Source organism: Schistocerca gregaria, chromosome 1 (genome assembly GCF_023897955.1).
Source record: "Schistocerca gregaria isolate iqSchGreg1 chromosome 1, iqSchGreg1.2, whole genome shotgun sequence".
Taxonomy (NCBI): Eukaryota; Metazoa; Arthropoda; class Insecta; order Orthoptera; family Acrididae; genus Schistocerca; species Schistocerca gregaria.
In genome coordinates, this window is record NC_064920.1 from 430,991,271 (window position 1) to 431,010,462 (window position 19,192).

Consider the following 19,192-nt stretch of genomic DNA (forward strand, 5'->3'; position numbering starts at 1 on the left):
GAAGTTGTTCCTTCATCTTTGGAATCAAATCAAAGTCTCAAGGACTTAAGTCCGGGAAGTATGGTGGATGGTACCAATACTTCCCAGTCCCATCAACCGAACGGAGCAGCCACAGCTTGCGGTGTATGTTCCCGCGCATTGTCGTGCAAAATGATGGGTGAGTTGCGCAGAAAGTGTCGCCGCTTCTTTCGCAAAGTTGGTAGCAGATGAGGCTACAAAAACGAATAGTAATACTGTGCATTGACGGTCTGTCGTGGAAGAACGTAATGCGTTAGCGTAACACCATCACAGTCGTACACGAGAATCACCATAGCTTTCACCATACTGGGGCTCTCACGCACTTTCGACCTTCGCGGCGACACATAATGACCCCATTCGTTGGATTGGCGTTTCAGTTTTGGCTTAATGGCATTTGCTTCGGAACTTTTCAGAGATTCGACAAGTAGCAGACCGCTCCATTCGCACCATCAATAGAACAGGCTCTGCTAACGGTATACTACGCCCTCCACATCGCTGGCAACGGGTTCTACACAACGCTGGTGACTATTTTGAAGGACAGCAACAGGTGCAAACATACAACTCTTTTCTATCGGTTGTGAATAAATAGTTGTCACTATTTAAGATTCAACCCTCGTACGAAGAAGTACGCTGTGTGATAAATAGTATCCGGACACCCCCTAACACAAACGTTTCTCATATTAAGTGCATTGTGCTGCCACCTACTGCCAGGTACTCCGTATCAGCGACCTCAGTAGTCATTAGACATCATGGGGGAGAGCAGAATGGGGCGCTTCGCAGAACTCACGGACTTCGATCGTGGTTAGGTGATTGGGTGTCACTTGTGTCATATGCCTGTACGTGAGATTCCCACACTCTTAAACATCCCTAGGTCCACTGTTTCAGATGTGATAGTGAAGTAGAAACGTGAAAGGACACGTACCGCAAAAAAACGTACAGGTCGACCTCGTCTGTTGACTGACAGACACCACGGACAGTTGAAGAGGGTCGTAATGCGTACTAGGCAGACATCTATCCAAACCATTACACAGGAATTCCAAACTGCTTCAGGATCCACTTCGAATAGCATGATAGTTCGGCGGGAGGTGAGAAAACTTGGATTTCATGGTGGAGCGGCTGCTCATAAGCCACACATCACGCTGGTAAATGCCAAACGACGCCTCACTTGGTAAGGAGCGTAATCATTGGATGATTAAACAGTAGAAAAACATTGCGTGGAGTGAGAAATCACGGTACAAAATATAGTAATCTAATGGCAGGCTGTAGATGTGGCAAATGCCCGGTGAACGTCATCTATCAGAGTGTGTAGTGCCAACAGTAAAATTCGGAGGCGGTGGTGTTATGGTGTGGTCGTGTTTTTCATGGAGAGGGCTTGCACCCCTTGTTGTTTTGCGTGGCACTATCACAGCACAGGCCTACACTCATGTTTTAAACACCTTCTTGCTTCTCACTGTTGAAGAGCAATACGGGAATGGCGATTACATCTTTCAACAAGATGGAGCACCTGATCATAATTTACGGCGTACGTTCGTTACTCGACAATAACATCCCTGTAGTGGACCGGCCAGCACAGAGTCCTTACCTCAGTCCTATAGAACACCTTTGAGATGTTTTGGAACGTGACTTCGTGCCTGGCCTCACCGACCTACATCGATACATTTCCTCAGTGCAGCACCTCGTGAAGAATTGGCAGCCATTCCTCAAGAAACCTTCTAGCACGTGATTAAACGTATACCTGTGAGAGTGGATGGTATCATCAAGGCTAAGAGTGGGCGAAAATAATATTGAATTCCAGTTTTAGCGATGGAGGGCGCCACGAACTTGTCATTTTCAGCCAGGTGTTCGGATACTTTGATCACATAGAGTACCAATAATGTATAGAGTTAAAACGGAAGTGTCAGCGAATACCAGACTTATAAGAAGAAACACAAACTGATAGCTGATATTTTGAAGTGTGTTTGATTATAGTTCCTAGGAGAAGGAAATCTGCTTTTTTTTTCAAAAAAATGTGAATAAAAATGAGAACCCGTCTTCAGTTATGAAACCTTTGGCTTCTTACAGATACTGAATGTTATTCATGTTAGATTTACTTTTTCTTTTACAAGGTAAAGTATGAAATCCAAGACACATTTTTCAAGCTATTTATTCTTTCTTTTTATAAACTTCAATTACACATTAAACAATAGTAAATTATTGAAACAGTTTTTATCTATTCAGGATTGGCACAGATCATCAGTCTACACAGAAAGAAGAAGGCAAAGTCGTTGTATTCTTAGCTGTTGGGAATGCTGTCAATCGTTTCTCCACAGCGTAACAATATCGATTAGCCATACACGTATACCGACAACGAAGCGTTCAGACGTCACAGAACAGACTAGAATCATCACAGTGGTTTTGTATGGCTGCAGAAGCCATGTTTACAATCGATGCAGAACCTGATTTGTTGGTCTATCACATATCAGTCGGTGCTTGCTAATCACCAAACACTTCGTATCCAGACTCGTTTCGTAACAGTTTCAATGGAAAGGCGGGACGCACACAAAGGAAGCACAGCGACTGTTTAAAGCTGTTTATATACTGGCTGATGGTTCAGTCTCTATGTGTAAGAGACACTATGTGAACTTGCAAATAGCTGTGATAATCAGTTGTAGAGGAGAACGGATAGTTCACGAACTTGTGACAATCAGGGAATGTCAGCGTGTAGTTGCTTTCAGAAAAGTACTCAAATTGTGGGCTGGACAATATTATAATCTTAGTGACACCCATTCCTGTTTTGATGTTTTTATTTTACGATATTACTATATTTAAAAGGAGTTCGGGCTCGCATTAATGTCACCATAGTTAGAGAATCTCTGAAACAACATTATAGGTCTCCGGTAGATGAGGTTTCACTGTCGAAACATATCTTGCCTGTTAATATTGTTTCTTGTATCATCTTTTCAGAGAGAACGAACTGAGACAAAAAATACATTGACCATCTTCCTTTATGCTTCACACTGACTCTAAGAAATTGGCCCAGTTTTACAGCTTAAATATCAGCGCCATGACTGATTTTGTGGACAGAGGTTCTCTCAACTTTCAGTAGCGACAGTGCTTTTCTATGCCTTCACGCCGAGTGCAGTCGTGCCAACCAAGCTGCTGTACGTATTGGAAGTTTCGGTAGTAGAAGAAGTTCTTCTTTACAGGGTGACTTTACAATGTGTAGGGGAAATCTCACCTGCAGAAATGACAGACAGTGAAATGACGAATGTTATTGTTAATTTTTTGATTTCGTTAACCGCTTACTAAGCAATTAATATAATTTTTATTTCCGAGAAAGACATCTCGAACCAGCCTGTGCCACATAAGGCAGCCATTTGGAGGAACAAATAACTTATATGAGAGTTCCCGGTTTGTGTTGACCACGAAGCGGATACGTATAAAACCTTTGCTTGGCAACGTTCGCCACCTTGGTCAGCCAGCCAATGGAGAGAAATTATAGTGACCCCAAATTTAGGACAATGTATCGCTGGGTTCAATACTGAAAATTGCTGCCAATGTATGTACAGTTGTGGAAGTATATTGCAATTTTTACCTTTGTTAACACAACAAAATGTTTTGTATGCTATGGTGGTTGGACACTAGTAGCCACAAAGAAATAATTATCGCAACTGTGATGGGTAGTGGATGAAAATAAAAATACGAGGCGTATTCGAAAAGTAAGGTTCAGTTAGGCGCGAAATGGAAACCACTGTGAAAGTCCGAAGGAGATTTGCACAGATGTGTTGAGCAGTGTGTTAAGTGTGCCTGTCGATCGCTTCACGACGCTCTTTTCAGTTCAGAGGGCAAAGTACCCTCCTATAAAAGTGTAAAACAACAGTGCCTCCCGCCAAGTATGTTGATCTGGTCAGAGATTTTTCCTGAAGATGTGGAGCACACATAAAATAAATATCGTGCGTTTCTTTCTTCAAGACAATTTTCTGTCGCATTCTGCAGGGACAATGAAGATGTTCCTGCAGCATTTTCTATGGGAAGTGTTTGCTCATCTCCAATACAGCCTTTAATTGGCTCTCTCAGTTGTTCATCTCTGCTCACATGATCACATGAACCGCTAGGTAGGAAGACAACATTTTGGCACAACAACGAAAGGCAGATCAGCGTAGAAAATTGACCGAAAACATAGGCGGCTCGTTTCTGTGACGAGGGTACTGGAAAGTATAGGTCCACGACAAAGGCGATTTCTTTCTGTGACCACGGTACTGGGAAGTTTGTATAATGCCACGACAAATGAGTAAGTCGGAGCGGCAAAAATTGAGTAAGGTAGCTGGAAAGTGTGGCTAACTGTTGAGAATGAAAGAAATTTTGATTTCACTGTGGTTTTCATTTCGCGACTGACTGGAATTTACTTTCGGAAAATCCATCGTATTTCTTAATAGAGTTTACATATGAATTACTCGTTTTTACGTCTCTGCAACGTGTTGATTGTGAGCAACACAATAGTGAAAAGAGCTGTGAAAATATTGTTTTTCGTGGAATAAAGGTACGTATCTCTTCGGTTTTTTGGTACTTCATTTGATTTTCCATACACTTCGAAAAGTCACCCTACGTTACATAAACATTCCGTGGTTGTTTCCAGTTTCAACAATCGTCTTCTGAGTAAGCCAGTGCCACATCGAGAAAAGTGTCATCCGAGTAAAGATTGTCTGCAGCCCTGACGAAAATAAATTCGTTTACAACCTCACACACACAGAACACTTGGCCTGCAAGGAGCGTGGCATTATTCGTGACACCAACACACTAGATCACCAGCTTTGACGGTCTTCGCGTTAAGACCAGTGTACGTTATCAGCGTTTGGGTAAGGTATCGTATTTCAACAGGTTCCTCCTTTACACGAAGTTTCGCACTCGGTGTTACGTCGCGGGTCGGGAGACGGCGATAGCTCAGCAGAGGCCGGCGTCCTTGGCGTCGAGGAAGAGCGGGTCGGTGTGGAAGTGCCTGCCGTTGGGGCGGCGGCCGGCGGCGGAGACGAGCTGCGGGGGCGGCTTGTGGGAGCGCGCGCGGCGCCGCCTCCACACGCGCACCAGCAGCGTCGCCGTGACGAGCAGCACGAGCGCCGCCAGCGCCGCGCCGCCGATGGCCGCGTACAGCACCGGCACCGCCGCCTGGTACGCGCAGTTGGCGTCGTCCTCGTCGAAGCCGGACGGGCAGTGGCGCGCGCCGTCGCACCACAGCGCCGCGCTGATGCACGCGTTCAGCTCCGGACACCTGCCGACAGCCGAACGTAGCGACTTGAAACGCTTTTTAATCAGAGACAAATGTCGCGATCGCATTGTCTGAATATGGAATCGCTTACTGGCTTTCGTCTCTGAATGGTCATGATGAAAACAAGTCTTTCTTACCTAGAGTAACATTGTCATAAAATTAAGCTGAACTCACCACTCTGCTTATAAATCTTTGTTCGATTGCGATCAGTAGATACACACTGTCTGATAAGAAGTACCCGGACAGTCAAATGTGTTGCGGAGTTGGTCTGATGTGATTACTTTTTCCGGGAGATACTCTAAGTCTAAGCTTCACGTTCAATTGGATCAAGGCTAAAACACTGAATTAAATTTTGTAGCAATGCCCGTACGCACCTATATTATTCACTAAATGACCATAGCAATATGGCTAACACAACTGCGTGGATTAACCCAGCCCAGTGCTGCCCCAAACACAAACTTCTATTTACACTGCAGCCCCTCTTGAATTGCACTTTCTGAAATCGCTGATACTGCCAAGGCTATTTGATATTGGAATAACACCTCAACTTTCTATGTAATGGGGAAATCCTGCCTATACCTCTGGCGGAGGTGATCTATTTTCCTGGAAACGCTAATTTCAATTCATTATTTCAGCTTCTATCCTTGTCAAATAAAATGCTGAGACTCAATTAGTATCTAGGGAAATGTTATTACATTATACACCAGCTCAATTGATCACTTACACCACGGGGAGTGCACGCAGGATTTCCCCATTACGTACAAAGCCGGGGTGCTATTCCCATATCGCAGTGATTTTGGAATAAGAAGGTGAAAATCAAGATGGGCTGAGCTGCGAATTGAAGTTTGAGTTAGGGACGGCTGTGGAGTAGCATATTCCGTGCAGCTATGTTTTCTACAATGGCAGTGTGGTGTATGGGTAACACATACCAATAATAAACAGGAGACGTGGGTTCAAGTCCCGACATTGACACAAATTTTAATTCATTACCTCAGCTTCCATCTTTACTTCGGAATTGACCACTAGATGTCATGAAAGATGGACTCGTCATTATAAAAACTTCCATTATGTAGTGCAGTCTCTGTGGAACTGAAACTTTCGAGAAGGTTAAAAGTGACTGGTAGTCCGGTACTCCAACCTGAGTCCTTTCCCATTCACAGGCAATTTCTCTGCAGACTGAGCAATCCAAGCACGACTCATGACCCTCCATCACAAAATTCCTCCAGTACCTCATCTACACTGCGTTGTCAGTAGAAAAGCAGAACCAGCAGAAGGGTCGGTCCACAGAGGTTAGTGACTTTCAACGTGGACTAGACGACACCTAACAAACAAATCCATCAGGGACGTTTCAGCCTTCCCAAAGCTGCCCACGTCACTACTGGTGAGGCAAATGTGGAGTGAAAACGCGATGAAAGGGATAAAATGATCGTAATGCAAACGAGGGACTGCAGTGAAGAATCACGATACACCCAATGGGAATCCGATGGAAGGCTCTGGGTTTGACGGATTCCTGCAGAATGCCACCTGTCACCATATGTAGTGCAAAAAGTGAAGCACGGGAGAGTGGTGTTGCGGTGTAAGGGTGCTTTTCGCGATTAATGCACTAAAGAAACCACTAATTGTGGAACGGTATGAAAAAATTTTAAAGCACTATGTTATGAGTACCGTAGGAGAACAGGGGAGACGATGACCGTTTCAGCATAACGATACACCCTCTCACTAAATATGATCTGTGAGGCAATGGTTTGTGGTAAGCAGCTTTTCCACAGTAGACCTACTTGCCGTTACTCTAGACCTCGAAGTAATGGAACTCCATTGGAATGACTTAGAACGTTCACTTAGAATAAGAATCCAGCGTCCAACATCATTATGTTGTGTGCTTTCGGCTCTTGAGCAAGAATGGGCTGCCATTCCTCCACTGACATTCAGACTCCAGTTGAAAGAGTCCCCAGCAGAACCGAAATCGTCAAATTGGCGAAGAATGAACTCACACCATACTAATACCCACTAATAGGTGTCCGGATGCATTTGATAAGATAGATTACTCTAAATCGATAGTTCCAGATACAAACTGCTTTGCAATGTAGCCTAAAATTGTATGTAATAAAACTTGACTCTAACGTAACGTAACAGACATTCACCGGCCGATAGGTAAAATAGCATGAAATTATCCGTCCGTTTACGTATCGATATTTTTACGTATATTTCGTATGTAACTTTTCTTTCTGTGGTGAAGCTTTCCTATCTTGTTCCTATTTTACAAATTACCTTCAGCTTCACTAACATTCATTGGAAGTCAGAACCGGCTCTTATTCGCAGTGGCATATTAACTTTTGTGGAAAATAGTAGTCGAGAAGGAATTGTATGTCGTCAATATTTGAACGACATAAAGAATGGGCCTCCGCACTGCTACCCAGAAACGTACTGGCTTACAATGGGCGAAGCGACAGTAACAACTTATCGTGGGGACCCGCAATAGCGCTGTATCATCAAACGCATCTCATATCTCTCTTTAAATTACTCTTACACCTCAGCAGTCTTTCCAGTAGGTCTGCATGCAGGGAATGATTAAACTAGATGAGGTGTAGTTTCCTATACCGTTTTAATTACACAGAAATGTTTCCTTTCACGACTTGTTATTTCGTCAGAAAGACTGTATCAAATGAAAGACGATTTTGATTCAATTCCCCCAGGTGTAAATAAATACTAAATCATTCGTGGTTGCATAATGATAACATTCTCCTCCTCCATCCATGTAACTACCCCTTATAGCATCAGCAGAATCGTGGAGCAGTCGTACATCCACTCTGACTCGTCAAGTTCTCGGATTTCAGCGTCATCCAAAATCTGAGGAACCGTCTGGAACAGTTACTTCTGTCTCGAACGATATCCACAGAATTGGCTGATAGTGAGAGTCTGACACTGGCATCTTTACCTCCACTACTTCGTACTGGCTATGCTATAGTGACTAACAGCTGTTATCAAAGCTCATGAAAGCTTTACTCGAATAGTGACTTTATTTTTTCGTGGAAAATTCGTACGAAGATCACCCAACATAAGTCTTCAGAGGACGGCTTGATGACACATTTAGAAAGACCATTGCGTAATAGGTGCAGAAAATGGCTTTAGTATTCGATAGTCAGTACTTCCCGAAAGCACTGGTTGCCTCTTCAAAGTAACAGCTCTAGTTTCATCCCCTTTGAGGGTAAAAGTTAAATATGTGAAGAGATTTTCGAACGTTCAGAACGTATTATCGATGAAATATATGCATTTGATGTGTCTGATGTTTAAGTCACGACCATACGGCATAATTGTCGAAATGCATAGAACGCAGATTGCAGTGGCAGCGATCTTTCATCAGTAAAGGTAAGGATGGGCTTGAGAAGCTTGACATTATAACTTACCCGTTATTATCAAGGAACTTAGCACCGATCTTGTAGAGACACAATGAACTTGGTAATCCCAAAAGACCATTGTGGAGCAGATTCGGGATTCCCAGTGCAAATGTTAGGTGATCTTTGATAATGTTCAAGATCTGGCTCAGTACAAAACGTATGTTACGGGAGTTGTTTGACCATTAATCTTGCTTCCGCCAATTTCCTGCTCTAATAACTTGGGACGATATTTCTATCTGACAGAAACACTTGCTCAACCGACAAGTGGTGGACTTGTGTCTCATTGAAAGAACCCGTGTCTTTCAAACCATATGTTTTTGAGTCTTTGTGGTCAACACCAGTAGATCCTCCTCTGCGTTTTCTGTAGCTGATATAATAAATAGCTTCTGAAAATTATGTTTTCTTTCAGAAAATGTACTGTCTAGATGAAAGTAAAATTCTACTCATCCTTATAAGTGGCTTGCACTCTACATTGCTTGTATAACAGGGCTGTGATTATAGGGCTGGGCATGCGAGGAGGCAGGTTGTGGGGTGATGTGCAATAGCAAGTAACAGTGTAACATAATGTCCCTGCCAGCAGTATCACTCTGCTGCGCCTCTATTGTGAGCTCCATGGTGCGGTTAGAATATTTACAGTTGATGTTCGTGTTGTCGTGTTGGTGCGCGTGTGGTTGGGGAACTTAGCCACGGTGTTGTTATTACGGATGCATAAGGCTAACACGGTAAGTATCGCTTTTAGAAGCGACACCGAGAGCTTTCTAAGCATACAATTTTTTGTATGGCGAGTCAGAAGCAGATGAGTTGACCAATGTGGCGCTCACCCCAGTGTTGACAGTTACCAAAGTAAGCAACAACTGAAGTGTGAAATGTTGGACAGAGACTGTTAGTACTTTGGAAATCCCACGAAGTATTCTCCATCCATCTCTCAGTAAAAAGCATGACGCAATGACGCAGCACATCACTGGTCCTACTGAAAGTAGTATAACAATTTGTCCATTTTATTTGGACTGTTGAGCTCCGTGGCCGTGGATAATGATATTTCACTGAAAAAATACGGCAACCAGCCACTTTTTAATGCGTTTTTTTATTTACGCCAATATGCATTTCGGGTTTGCACCCATCTTCAGCTGGCAAATTACATGGAACTTCAGTTACTACAGTAGTACAATCTCGACAGCAGTTTGGATGCTGCAGCAGGCATTCTCCTCTCCTTGTTTTTTCCTGGCTTTTCTTCTTTTTTGCAAAAAAGGACATCGCACTCGTTTCCCGCGCAGGTGGCCCGGGTTCGATTTCTGGCTGGGCCAGGGATTTTCCCTGCCTCGAGATGCCTAGGTGTTGTTGTGTCGTCGTCATCATAAACATTTATCCCGATGACGGTCCTTGGAGTGTGGGACCTCATCATCATCAGTCTCCGTATAATGGAAATGTTGAGTCGCAGGCAGACGCAACAGAAATACTGCTAAACAAGTAAGTTTCGGCCAAAAGACGTTCTTCTGAATTAGATCACACACACACACACACACACACACACACACACACACACACCACTCATGCACACAGGACCACTGTTTCTGGCTGGATTCAGCTGATAGAGACTGTGGTCATGTGTGGTTGAGCTGTGTTTGAGTGAATGTGTGTCTGTGTGTACGTTGTATCACAAGATTGTCATTATTCCACCCTAAGATCTCCATAGAGCAGTTTGTGGTATATTACCGATATAAGCATTCCGAAGGCGCTGCAGAGGAGGCAGTGAGCAGATAGCTGGACGCCGAGAGCAGAGGTCGCCGTGACACCTCCATCCACGTGACGGCATAGCTGGTGCCGGGCCGCCTCTCCAGGAACTCGACCACCAGGCTGCGCGCGTGTGGCGACCGCAGCGCAGGAAGGATATCTGCCGGCTGCACTGGACTGCGGTGGTCCCAGCCGTCCGAAAACACGTCCACAACGCCCCCTCCGGACACCTCGTTGTCTGCGGCAGCGCCAGCACTGGCGGGACACACCACTACCGAGGGCCGGTGACCGTCTCCAGAGTGCACGAGTATACGGTTCGGCGTCGGACAGTCGCGCCTGTCACCTGTGAGCTCCCAGCCTGCGATCTTTACGTACAAGTAGTTATTGAGCGCGTCCTCCGGTTGGATGAGCCATGGAAGGTGTATGCACCGCGATGGCAGGACGTCGTTCGAGTCGCTCTGGACACCTTCCTCCACCTTCAGCTTAGGCAGTTCGGAAGTGGTGGAAGGCTTCACAGCCGCGCCGCCCAAGAGTATTTCGCCACTGGAGCCGCGAAGTACGACGTTTTCCTTGGACTGTCCGCAGGCAGGTGTGCCGGCGTCGGAGCTGGAGATGAATTCGTACTCTCCGTCGAAGAAGAAGTCTTTGAAGTCCTGGGTGATGTTCATGAACGTTACGGTGAAGTTGACCTCTACGGTGGACGCGGTCAGTGTGTCGATCACGACCGGTTCGAGCACTGGAGAACAAAAGCAGTCTCTCTGTATCTTTACTCCTGTCCAGGGGTACTCCGACAGGGAGAGCTCCGCCACGCCGACGCGCTTCCTCCTGGCAAATTTCTTGAGCGGCAGTCTGGGCGTGACGGCGCACGACCAGCGGTCGGTGTCGGCGTCGCGGCGCGTCTGGCACGGCCGGCCGCCGAACCTGGCGCGCGCCAGCGTGAGGCGCACGCGCTCGCCCGGCGCCGCCTCGAAGCGCAGCACGCAGCTGAGGTTGTGCGCGCCGCCGCGGCCGTACAGGAAGACGCTGCGCGGCGACTGGAAGCGGCCGGCGCGCGGCGACAGCGGCGACGAGCGGAAGACGCGGTCGCAGGGGCCGGCCTCGGCGCCGGCGGCGGGCGCGCCCTCCAGCGACGTGTCGACGAACTCGTAGCGCAGCACGAACGACAGCGGGAAGAGCGCGCTCGCCTGGAACGTGTCGAGCGTCAGCTCCGGGCCCGACGACACGTAGCTCTCGGGCAGCGCGCACGGCCGGGTGTGGCGCGTGCTGTTGCTCAGCAGGCTGTGGTCGCAGAGGCGCGGCGCCTCCTCCTTGCAGAACTCGCCCAGCAGCTGCACCGCCCCCGCGCCGCCGCCGCCGCTGCTGTTGGTCACCGGGTCTAGCCGGCCGTCCCAGAGGCTCACGCAGCCCGCCACCGCCGCCCCCGTGTCCCAGTCGGCGCGGTGGAACTTGAGGAACGACAGCCACACCGTCTCGTGGCGCCGGCCCTGGAAGTGGTAGCGGCACGTCGTGTTGGGCGGCAGCGAGTGCTGCGGGCTCTCCACCTCGCCCCACGGCGCGTCGAAGCTCGTCAGCAGGAACTCGCAGTGCCTGCGGTCGCGCACGTAGCTGTGGGACCGGGCGTCCACAAACACCACCTGCGGAACAGGTCAAAAATCAGAGATCTCCTACGCGTGTACGGGGGCTATTCGAAAAGTAAGATCCGAGCGGTCGCGAAATAGGAACCACAATGAACATCCGCTGAATCTTTGAATAACTGTGTTGTGTTCGACATTGTCTCTAGTATACTAGCCGATCGCTTCACTCCACTCTTTTCAGTTTTGAGCGCACAGTGATCACTTATAGATACCTACAAAATAGTCTCTCCCACCAGGTATCATTGTCGGCACAGACTTCGCTTGATTTCATGCAGTTCATACAAGTGTATTGCATGCAATTGAAAGAAAATTAGCCCTCGATCACTGTTTTTAACAAATTAAGCTGGTTTCGACACTGCTACGAGTGTCTTCCTCAGAATTTATATATAGACCATAGACTATTCTAAATTTAAATTCTGAGGAAGACACTGCTAGAAGTGTCGATACCAGCTTAATTTGTTAAAAATAGTGACCGAGGTCTAATTTTCTTTCAATTCACAGTCTCTGAATGTGCAGCCATGTACAAGATTTTGATATTGCATATATTTTCTTCTTCATTACAGGTCTCGGCCGCACGCTGCAGGGGCAATGAGAACGTTCCTGCAGCGTTTTGGATTAGAAATATTTGATCATCCACCATATAGGCCGGACTTGGCACGCTCCGATTTTCTCCTCTGCTCACATGAACCGTTGGCACAGAAAACGATCTGCAGTCAGTGTAGAGAACTGACAGAAAATACAGGCGGCTGCCTTCTTTAAGGAAGATATTGAAAAGTTGGTGCAATGCAACGACAAATTCCCCAGTCGGAGCGGCGGAGTGTAGATAAATAGTTGGAAGGTGTAGCTAACTGTTGCAAATAAAACATTTTTGGTTCTCTCTGTGGTTCCCATTTCTGGACACATCGGATCTCACTTTCCGAATAGCCCTCATGTGTGGTCAATCCTCTCAACGTAGTATATGATAATAACCACACATACCATGCATTCGGCACTTGCCACTGCAAAAGGCGGCTCTTTTGGATTTGGCAGGTCTTGTTGTAACTTTGTTGTAGCCTTGACAGTAAGTATTCATTCAGTCAGTTTCGGAGCGAGTAATGTCACGGTTCTTTTTCGGTTTGCTGAATACTGAAACCGTTTTTTATTCCCTCTGTTGGCTGTTAGATGTACAACAACAAAAAATTTGCCATCGCAATTTCATTTGAAAATAGCCAAAACCCACAGCTGTCCCATACTGTAATAAAGAATATAGAAAGTTTACCTGTCTTACTGACAGTCTACAGTGGGCACAAAAACTGATTTTAGCATTCAGAAATAACGTCACGGATTAGGACCAACACTTGACGCTTATTAACACTGCTTAAGAAAGTTGTTACTGTATACATTGAAGGACTGTATAGATTGTTTTTTCTATTGTATAATCATGATTCTGGCCTTTGACCATTATCAAGTATCAAAGTGTTAAGTATGATCAGACTTCTGTTAAACGAATTCATCGTCGTATTATATTTAACTTAATTTTATAATGAAGGTTTGACAGCATATAAATGAAAACATATTCACAAAGAGTCTGACTGAAACAGAACATATATCTTGACGATTACTTCGTTTACAGGAGTATAATAGTGCTTAACATTGTGGTTCTTGAAAAAAGCCAAAGGGCGAAGTCATAATTGTGTAGTAGGATAAAGATTCTATACACTCAAATGGCAGAACATCTATTCAGACGGTTATGTATGACTATGGTCCCAAGCTTCGTGTAGTCAAAATTATTGTTACTGGTTTCCTAATAACTACATGTTCCCGAAGAATCAAATATGTATAAAGAAGAGAATAGTGTAATGAAGAGTGAAATGAGGAATTATCTTTTATGGAGAGAAGGTGTGTACCAGGTTGTTTGGTGTCAAATGACACTGTAACGTAACAGTTTGTGGCTAGTAATCTGAAATACCATAACGACGTTAACTACAGTGCACAGTGTTTCCAGTAAAGGCTGTCCTCATGACGTACGCTTCAAGGAGTCAGCTGACGGCACTGAAGGAAAATATTGAGCATCAGACTAACGTTCATGTTGGCAAAGGAATCACGTTTAGCAACCGACGCTGGCATCGCCTTCGATTTTGATATTGTGATGACAAAGGAAGATGACACTGAGAGGAAGTATACAAAGAAGAATATTGCATAAATTGTGTTTTAGACATCTTTTACTGTGGCAAGTGCCGAATACATGGTAAGTGTAGTTATTCACATATATTATGTTGAGAGGATTGATAATACATGAGAGCTATTCGGAAAGTAAGATCCGATCGGAAGTGAAATGAGAAACTGCACATGAAGTTTGCACATACGTCAGATACTAGACATGTAGCAAAAAGGCAATTGAAAATATGTATTCCTTCATTAATGAAAGAAAAGCATTTCTTTGCAAATGTTAACTATTAGTTTCCAAATAATGCAGCTCTCTTTGAACTGATTCCATAGTTACCTTTAGTGCAAACATCTGCTATGCACTGGCCGCATTAGAGATATTGTATGTGTAACTCCTACATCAAACTAAAATTAATTGAATCAGTTGTGTTTCAGACTGAGTCCTTTTAAACTTTTAGCTCAGATCATCGTCGTAGCAAATGTGCAAAGCAAAAAAAGCGTAAAAACCAGACAAGTGCCATGCAAAACGTGTGGATAATTATGTAAAAAAGTGACTTTCTCAAGCGCCCAAGACCAACGGTTACTTCATTCAACACCAGACAATTCCAATCTTTCAAATCTTACCCACAGATTATTTGTATCGACTGGAATTATTTTGTTTACCAGTTCTCCTGATTGTGCATGTCGATGTCAACGTCATCTCATCAGTAACACAAAGATATAAGGAAATTTTGCGTCAGTATGGCTCCCCGAAGGTGCTTTGTGCTACGCAGTAAGTGCTAACTCTATTCACGCTTCGCCCTTACCTGTACAGTTACTGTTCCACATCTAGAACCCTCGGCACCGAATCCACATGGACCTCTAATCATTCGTTTTTTAATTTAGCTACTAACTAGTAGTTGCCTAGTTATGAGATAACGCACTTCCATTGTGGCTAATCGTCTATGGTATTAAAGGGGTGGATGGGAATACAGACTTAGCAATCCACCCCTTTTCAACTCTTTGCAGGGACGAACATTGCCACGTTTTCCCACACTATTTGTTGGTCGAGGTTTTGTTCTTCCATCAACACTAGGTTCGTTGTCTGCTTGTAAGAAACCACAAGCCACCAAGGGGTTTTCTAATGCTGCCAACGTTATATAGAAAAGAACACTTTCCTCTTTTTTGTAAAACGTGATCCTCAGCTCTAATAAATTTTAATGAATTCTTACTACTTTAAGTTAACTATGCTTTACTGACCAGTAGTTTTGGTTGGAAGTGCGATTTCAAATAGACATAAAAACACATTGAAATTAAAATATCTTGGTAGTACGTATGTGTGAATACTGCTCAGGAGTCGACATCTTTAAGTAATTCAGCAAAAATGTGTTGGAAACGAACCCTTCTTTAGATCCCTCCAATCCATGATCATGGAACAGCTGTTAACTTGGATTTGAAATTTGACTTGTTAAGCTCTACTACCACGGTGTTTTCGTTACAACATAACTTTTAGTCGGCTTGAAAAAGTTACTTCCTACAAAACTATGCCCCAAAAAAACATTATTCACTGAAAGCAGCTTCTAGATTAAACATGAATTACTTCGAACTTTCTTGGGATTTGTGAACAGTTTGTTACGTGAACGTGAATTACAATAAACCACATTTTCAGTTTGTGTAATATCACAGAGTATGAACATGTACGTATACGTATACGAAAGTTCGATAAGTTAGAAAACTGTATCGGACATTTTATCAGCCACTAAAATAACCATCCAAGATAACGACTTCAGAAAGATGACTTGAACCAGTTCTCCTATTGATAATCTTTTTTTCATTGGTCTTACAAATCATGGCAGGAGAATGGTTCTGTCAACACGTTTCCGTTAGAAGCAGTGGCTATCGTCTTCCAGCTGATTTCGTTGGTAATAGCTTCTCTTACGACAGAGCGAATTTCTAAAGTTACCACAGCATACAACAATATTTGCAGGCAGTGAGATGTGGCCAGTCGCAGAGAGCTGGGAAGTCCCATAGTCCATATTAGGATCTCGCGGTGTTAGGTTTTGGTGATTGGAACTGAACCAGTCAGGAGCAACTAGATCGACAATGAAACCACAAGCCACCAAGGGATTTTCTAATGCTGCCAACGTTATATAGAAAAGAACACTTTCCTCTTTTTTGTAAAACGTGATCCTCAGCTCTAATAAATTTTAATGAATTCGTACTACTTTAAGTTAACTATGCTTTACTGACCAGTAGTTTTGGTTGGAAGTGCGATTTCAAATAGACATAAAAACACATTGAAATTAAAATATCTTGGTAGTACGTATGTGTGAATACTGCTCAGGAGCGACATGTTTAAGTTATGAGGCGGCAGCACGGATGGCAATATATACTGCCGCCAATATTGCCCAAAGCACCCTTCAATGGCACACTGTGGCAAGGGCTGAGTAGCCATGGTACCAAGTGTGGTAACTGTTACTCCAATCGCTTCGTATTTCTCAATGGAGACAAAAAGCCTTCTTCATGTAGTTGAACAATAAAAGTGATGTGAAGCTAGAGGTTTCTCGGCGTATTGAATGCTCAAATAACAATTACCTGTTTCCTTCTAGGCACTAATGAAACTAGACATCGCTATGCATTATAATTTAAACCTTTGGTGCACAAGTATGACAACCCAGGAAAAGAGAAAATGGGGTATTCAGAAAGATAAGAACCACCGCACACAACAGATGCCGCCTAGGAAATGAGGATGGCCATCGTGAAACATTACATTTCTGTCTTGAAAATGAGGGGGTGTACAACTGTCAAAATGTCGGCAATTATCTAGGACGTAATCCTCGGGTTTCCTCAAATTATTAAAGACGTACTGGTTTCTCCTTACTTGCGTACCGATAGCCACAGCTAATAGCAATGAAACCTGGCAGCACTTGCCTCGACTTGCAGCTCGAAGCCAGGCAGGTAGCTGAGCGGCACGGGGTGGAAGGGGTTGTCGTAGGGCGAGGTGTGGAACTCGAGAAGCATGTTGGGCCCGCTGCTGACAATGTCGGGCACCGCGTCGCCGCCGCACAGCCGCACCAGCACCGGGTCCGTCGTCGACGAGCCGTCGTAAATCGTCAGGTAGTCCTGCACCACGTTACACTGCTCCCACACCCTGTAATGCACAGCGAGGTTGCCGTTAACGACTCAGGTGAGTTATACAAGAAAGTGTGTATCGGGAGTGTCATTCCTTGCTGCTGACCACTTTGCTAAGACTGAAACACTCGTTCACAAAACGTGGCGAATGCTTCACAGTAGCCATCAGCCACGCGTTCATTTCTCGTGGGCCAACGTGAAGAGACCCTGTAGGTCTACCACGTTGTCTGCAACCTCTGACGTACTGTGTAGAGCTGAACTGGATATTTACAGGGATTTCGTGCTCCTCTAGAACTGACGTGTAGGGCGCAATAATACAGTATCAGAAAACTCGGAGCTGCTGAAGAGAGTCCCTTGAAGAACAAAATATGCGAAAAAATCCATGTTCAATAATGTTATCCAACAGAACTATCGACCGCCGAAGTAATAGGAACAAACGCCTGTCTCAAGGTCGCTGCCTCTGCAGCATAAGTGAAATTGTGGGATGGGGGATCGGTTCTGGTAATGGGCTTGAAATTATTCGTTACCGTTAGACGAGGCCGGAAACGTACCGACTTCCACGACAACATTGTAGAGCGTACAAACCGTCTTTTACTCCCGAAGGTGTGACACTGAAGAGCACAGGTTTTGCGCCAGGTGGAAGATCACGAACAGATTATATATACTGTGATATGAACTGACGATGTAGGCGTTTTTACGTGCAAAAGAGCCGTTATTGGTTGGAACAAAACCCACATGTCACCCGCGTACGTGGCTTTCAGGTACACTTTGGCATAAACCTGTGTGGTAGAATCGTGAGAGGATCCCTTTTGGGCCCTTACCTACTGTCGTGCAAGTTGAATGAGCCCTTGTGTCTTACGTATCTTTGCAATATTTTGCCTGACGCATTACAAAACGTTGCACTTGTTGCTCGGTGGCAGCTATGGTTTCAGTGTGATGGCACACCGCCACGCATTGGAATGAATGTGCGTAACAATTAAAATGTAGCGTCTCCATGAAAATGGACTGGTCTTGGTTGTCGCAAGTTCTTGCCTCCACGTTCCACGGAATTTAATCCAGTAGATTTTAATTTGCGTGGACATTTAAAGTAAGAAGTTTTTAGAATTCTGCCCATAGACGTACATGATTTAATAGCTCGCTTGCATGTTCCTTCAGCAATGGTGAATGAAGAAGTATTGCGTACGGTCGAGCAACGTAAGGTGCAGCGAGTGGCGAAGCGCTTACAGTTGCACGCTGCCCGTTTTGAACATATTCTCCAAAATGAATATTTCTCGTCCGTTTACGTTCAGGCTCTGTAAAGATAAGCGTGGAAGTCAAATCTACAGAATAGCATTATTTTGGGTAGCATAATGTGCAATCTCTTGTAACCGACATACTGTGTTTTTTGTAACAATCTTATTGCATACACTGTTATTTTCTTTTGGTTTTATTTGTGTCATGGACGAAACGAAGTTGTCGTTTACGTCTGTAACAAGTTTGTGTTATGTCTTAATGTCCAAATAAAGGCAACAGTAACAGAGAGAAATACAAAAGACATGGCATTGCGAATATGTAAATTGGAAACATTAGAGTGACTTTATTGAAAATGTTCGAGCGGAGGCGACTCCACCATCAAGAAGTCTTCGTTTCCGTCCTTCAGGAGGTTGTCTCGCCTCACTGAACTACTGAATCAGCTCTGGCACAGCGCGAAGTTCATTCTTCAGTTCTCGGCGACCCTGCAGGCAGTTACAGAGTTGCTAGCGCTCCGTGTTTTAAAACGCTTTTCTATTAAGGGGGTAGGACGTCAAACTGGACGACTTGGAGCAGGAGAGGCACTACAGGGCATTTTAATGTCAACTGTCTATACTTTTAGAAAAAAATTCATAAAACTTTGTCAGCATGACCAGGAAGGATTCAGAATTCACACTCATAACAGT

At 44.7% G+C, this 19,192-nt stretch overlaps 1 protein-coding gene across 1 annotated transcript in view; it reads right to left on the bottom strand.

The window, feature by feature from the left end:
- Positions 1–2,144: 2,144 nt before the first annotated feature.
- LOC126351083 (uncharacterized) overlaps positions 2,145–19,192 on the bottom strand; it is a 250,191-nt gene continuing 233,143 nt past the window's right edge. The window contains exons 6-8 of the mRNA XM_050002573.1: positions 17,076–17,295; positions 10,369–12,020; positions 2,145–5,263 (exon numbers count right to left, since the gene is read on the bottom strand). Coding sequence (XP_049858530.1) covers positions 4,939–5,263; positions 10,369–12,020; positions 17,076–17,295 — 2,197 coding nt within the window. The 3' untranslated portion in view covers positions 2,145–4,938. The remainder of the gene's footprint in view (positions 5,264–10,368; positions 12,021–17,075; positions 17,296–19,192) is intronic.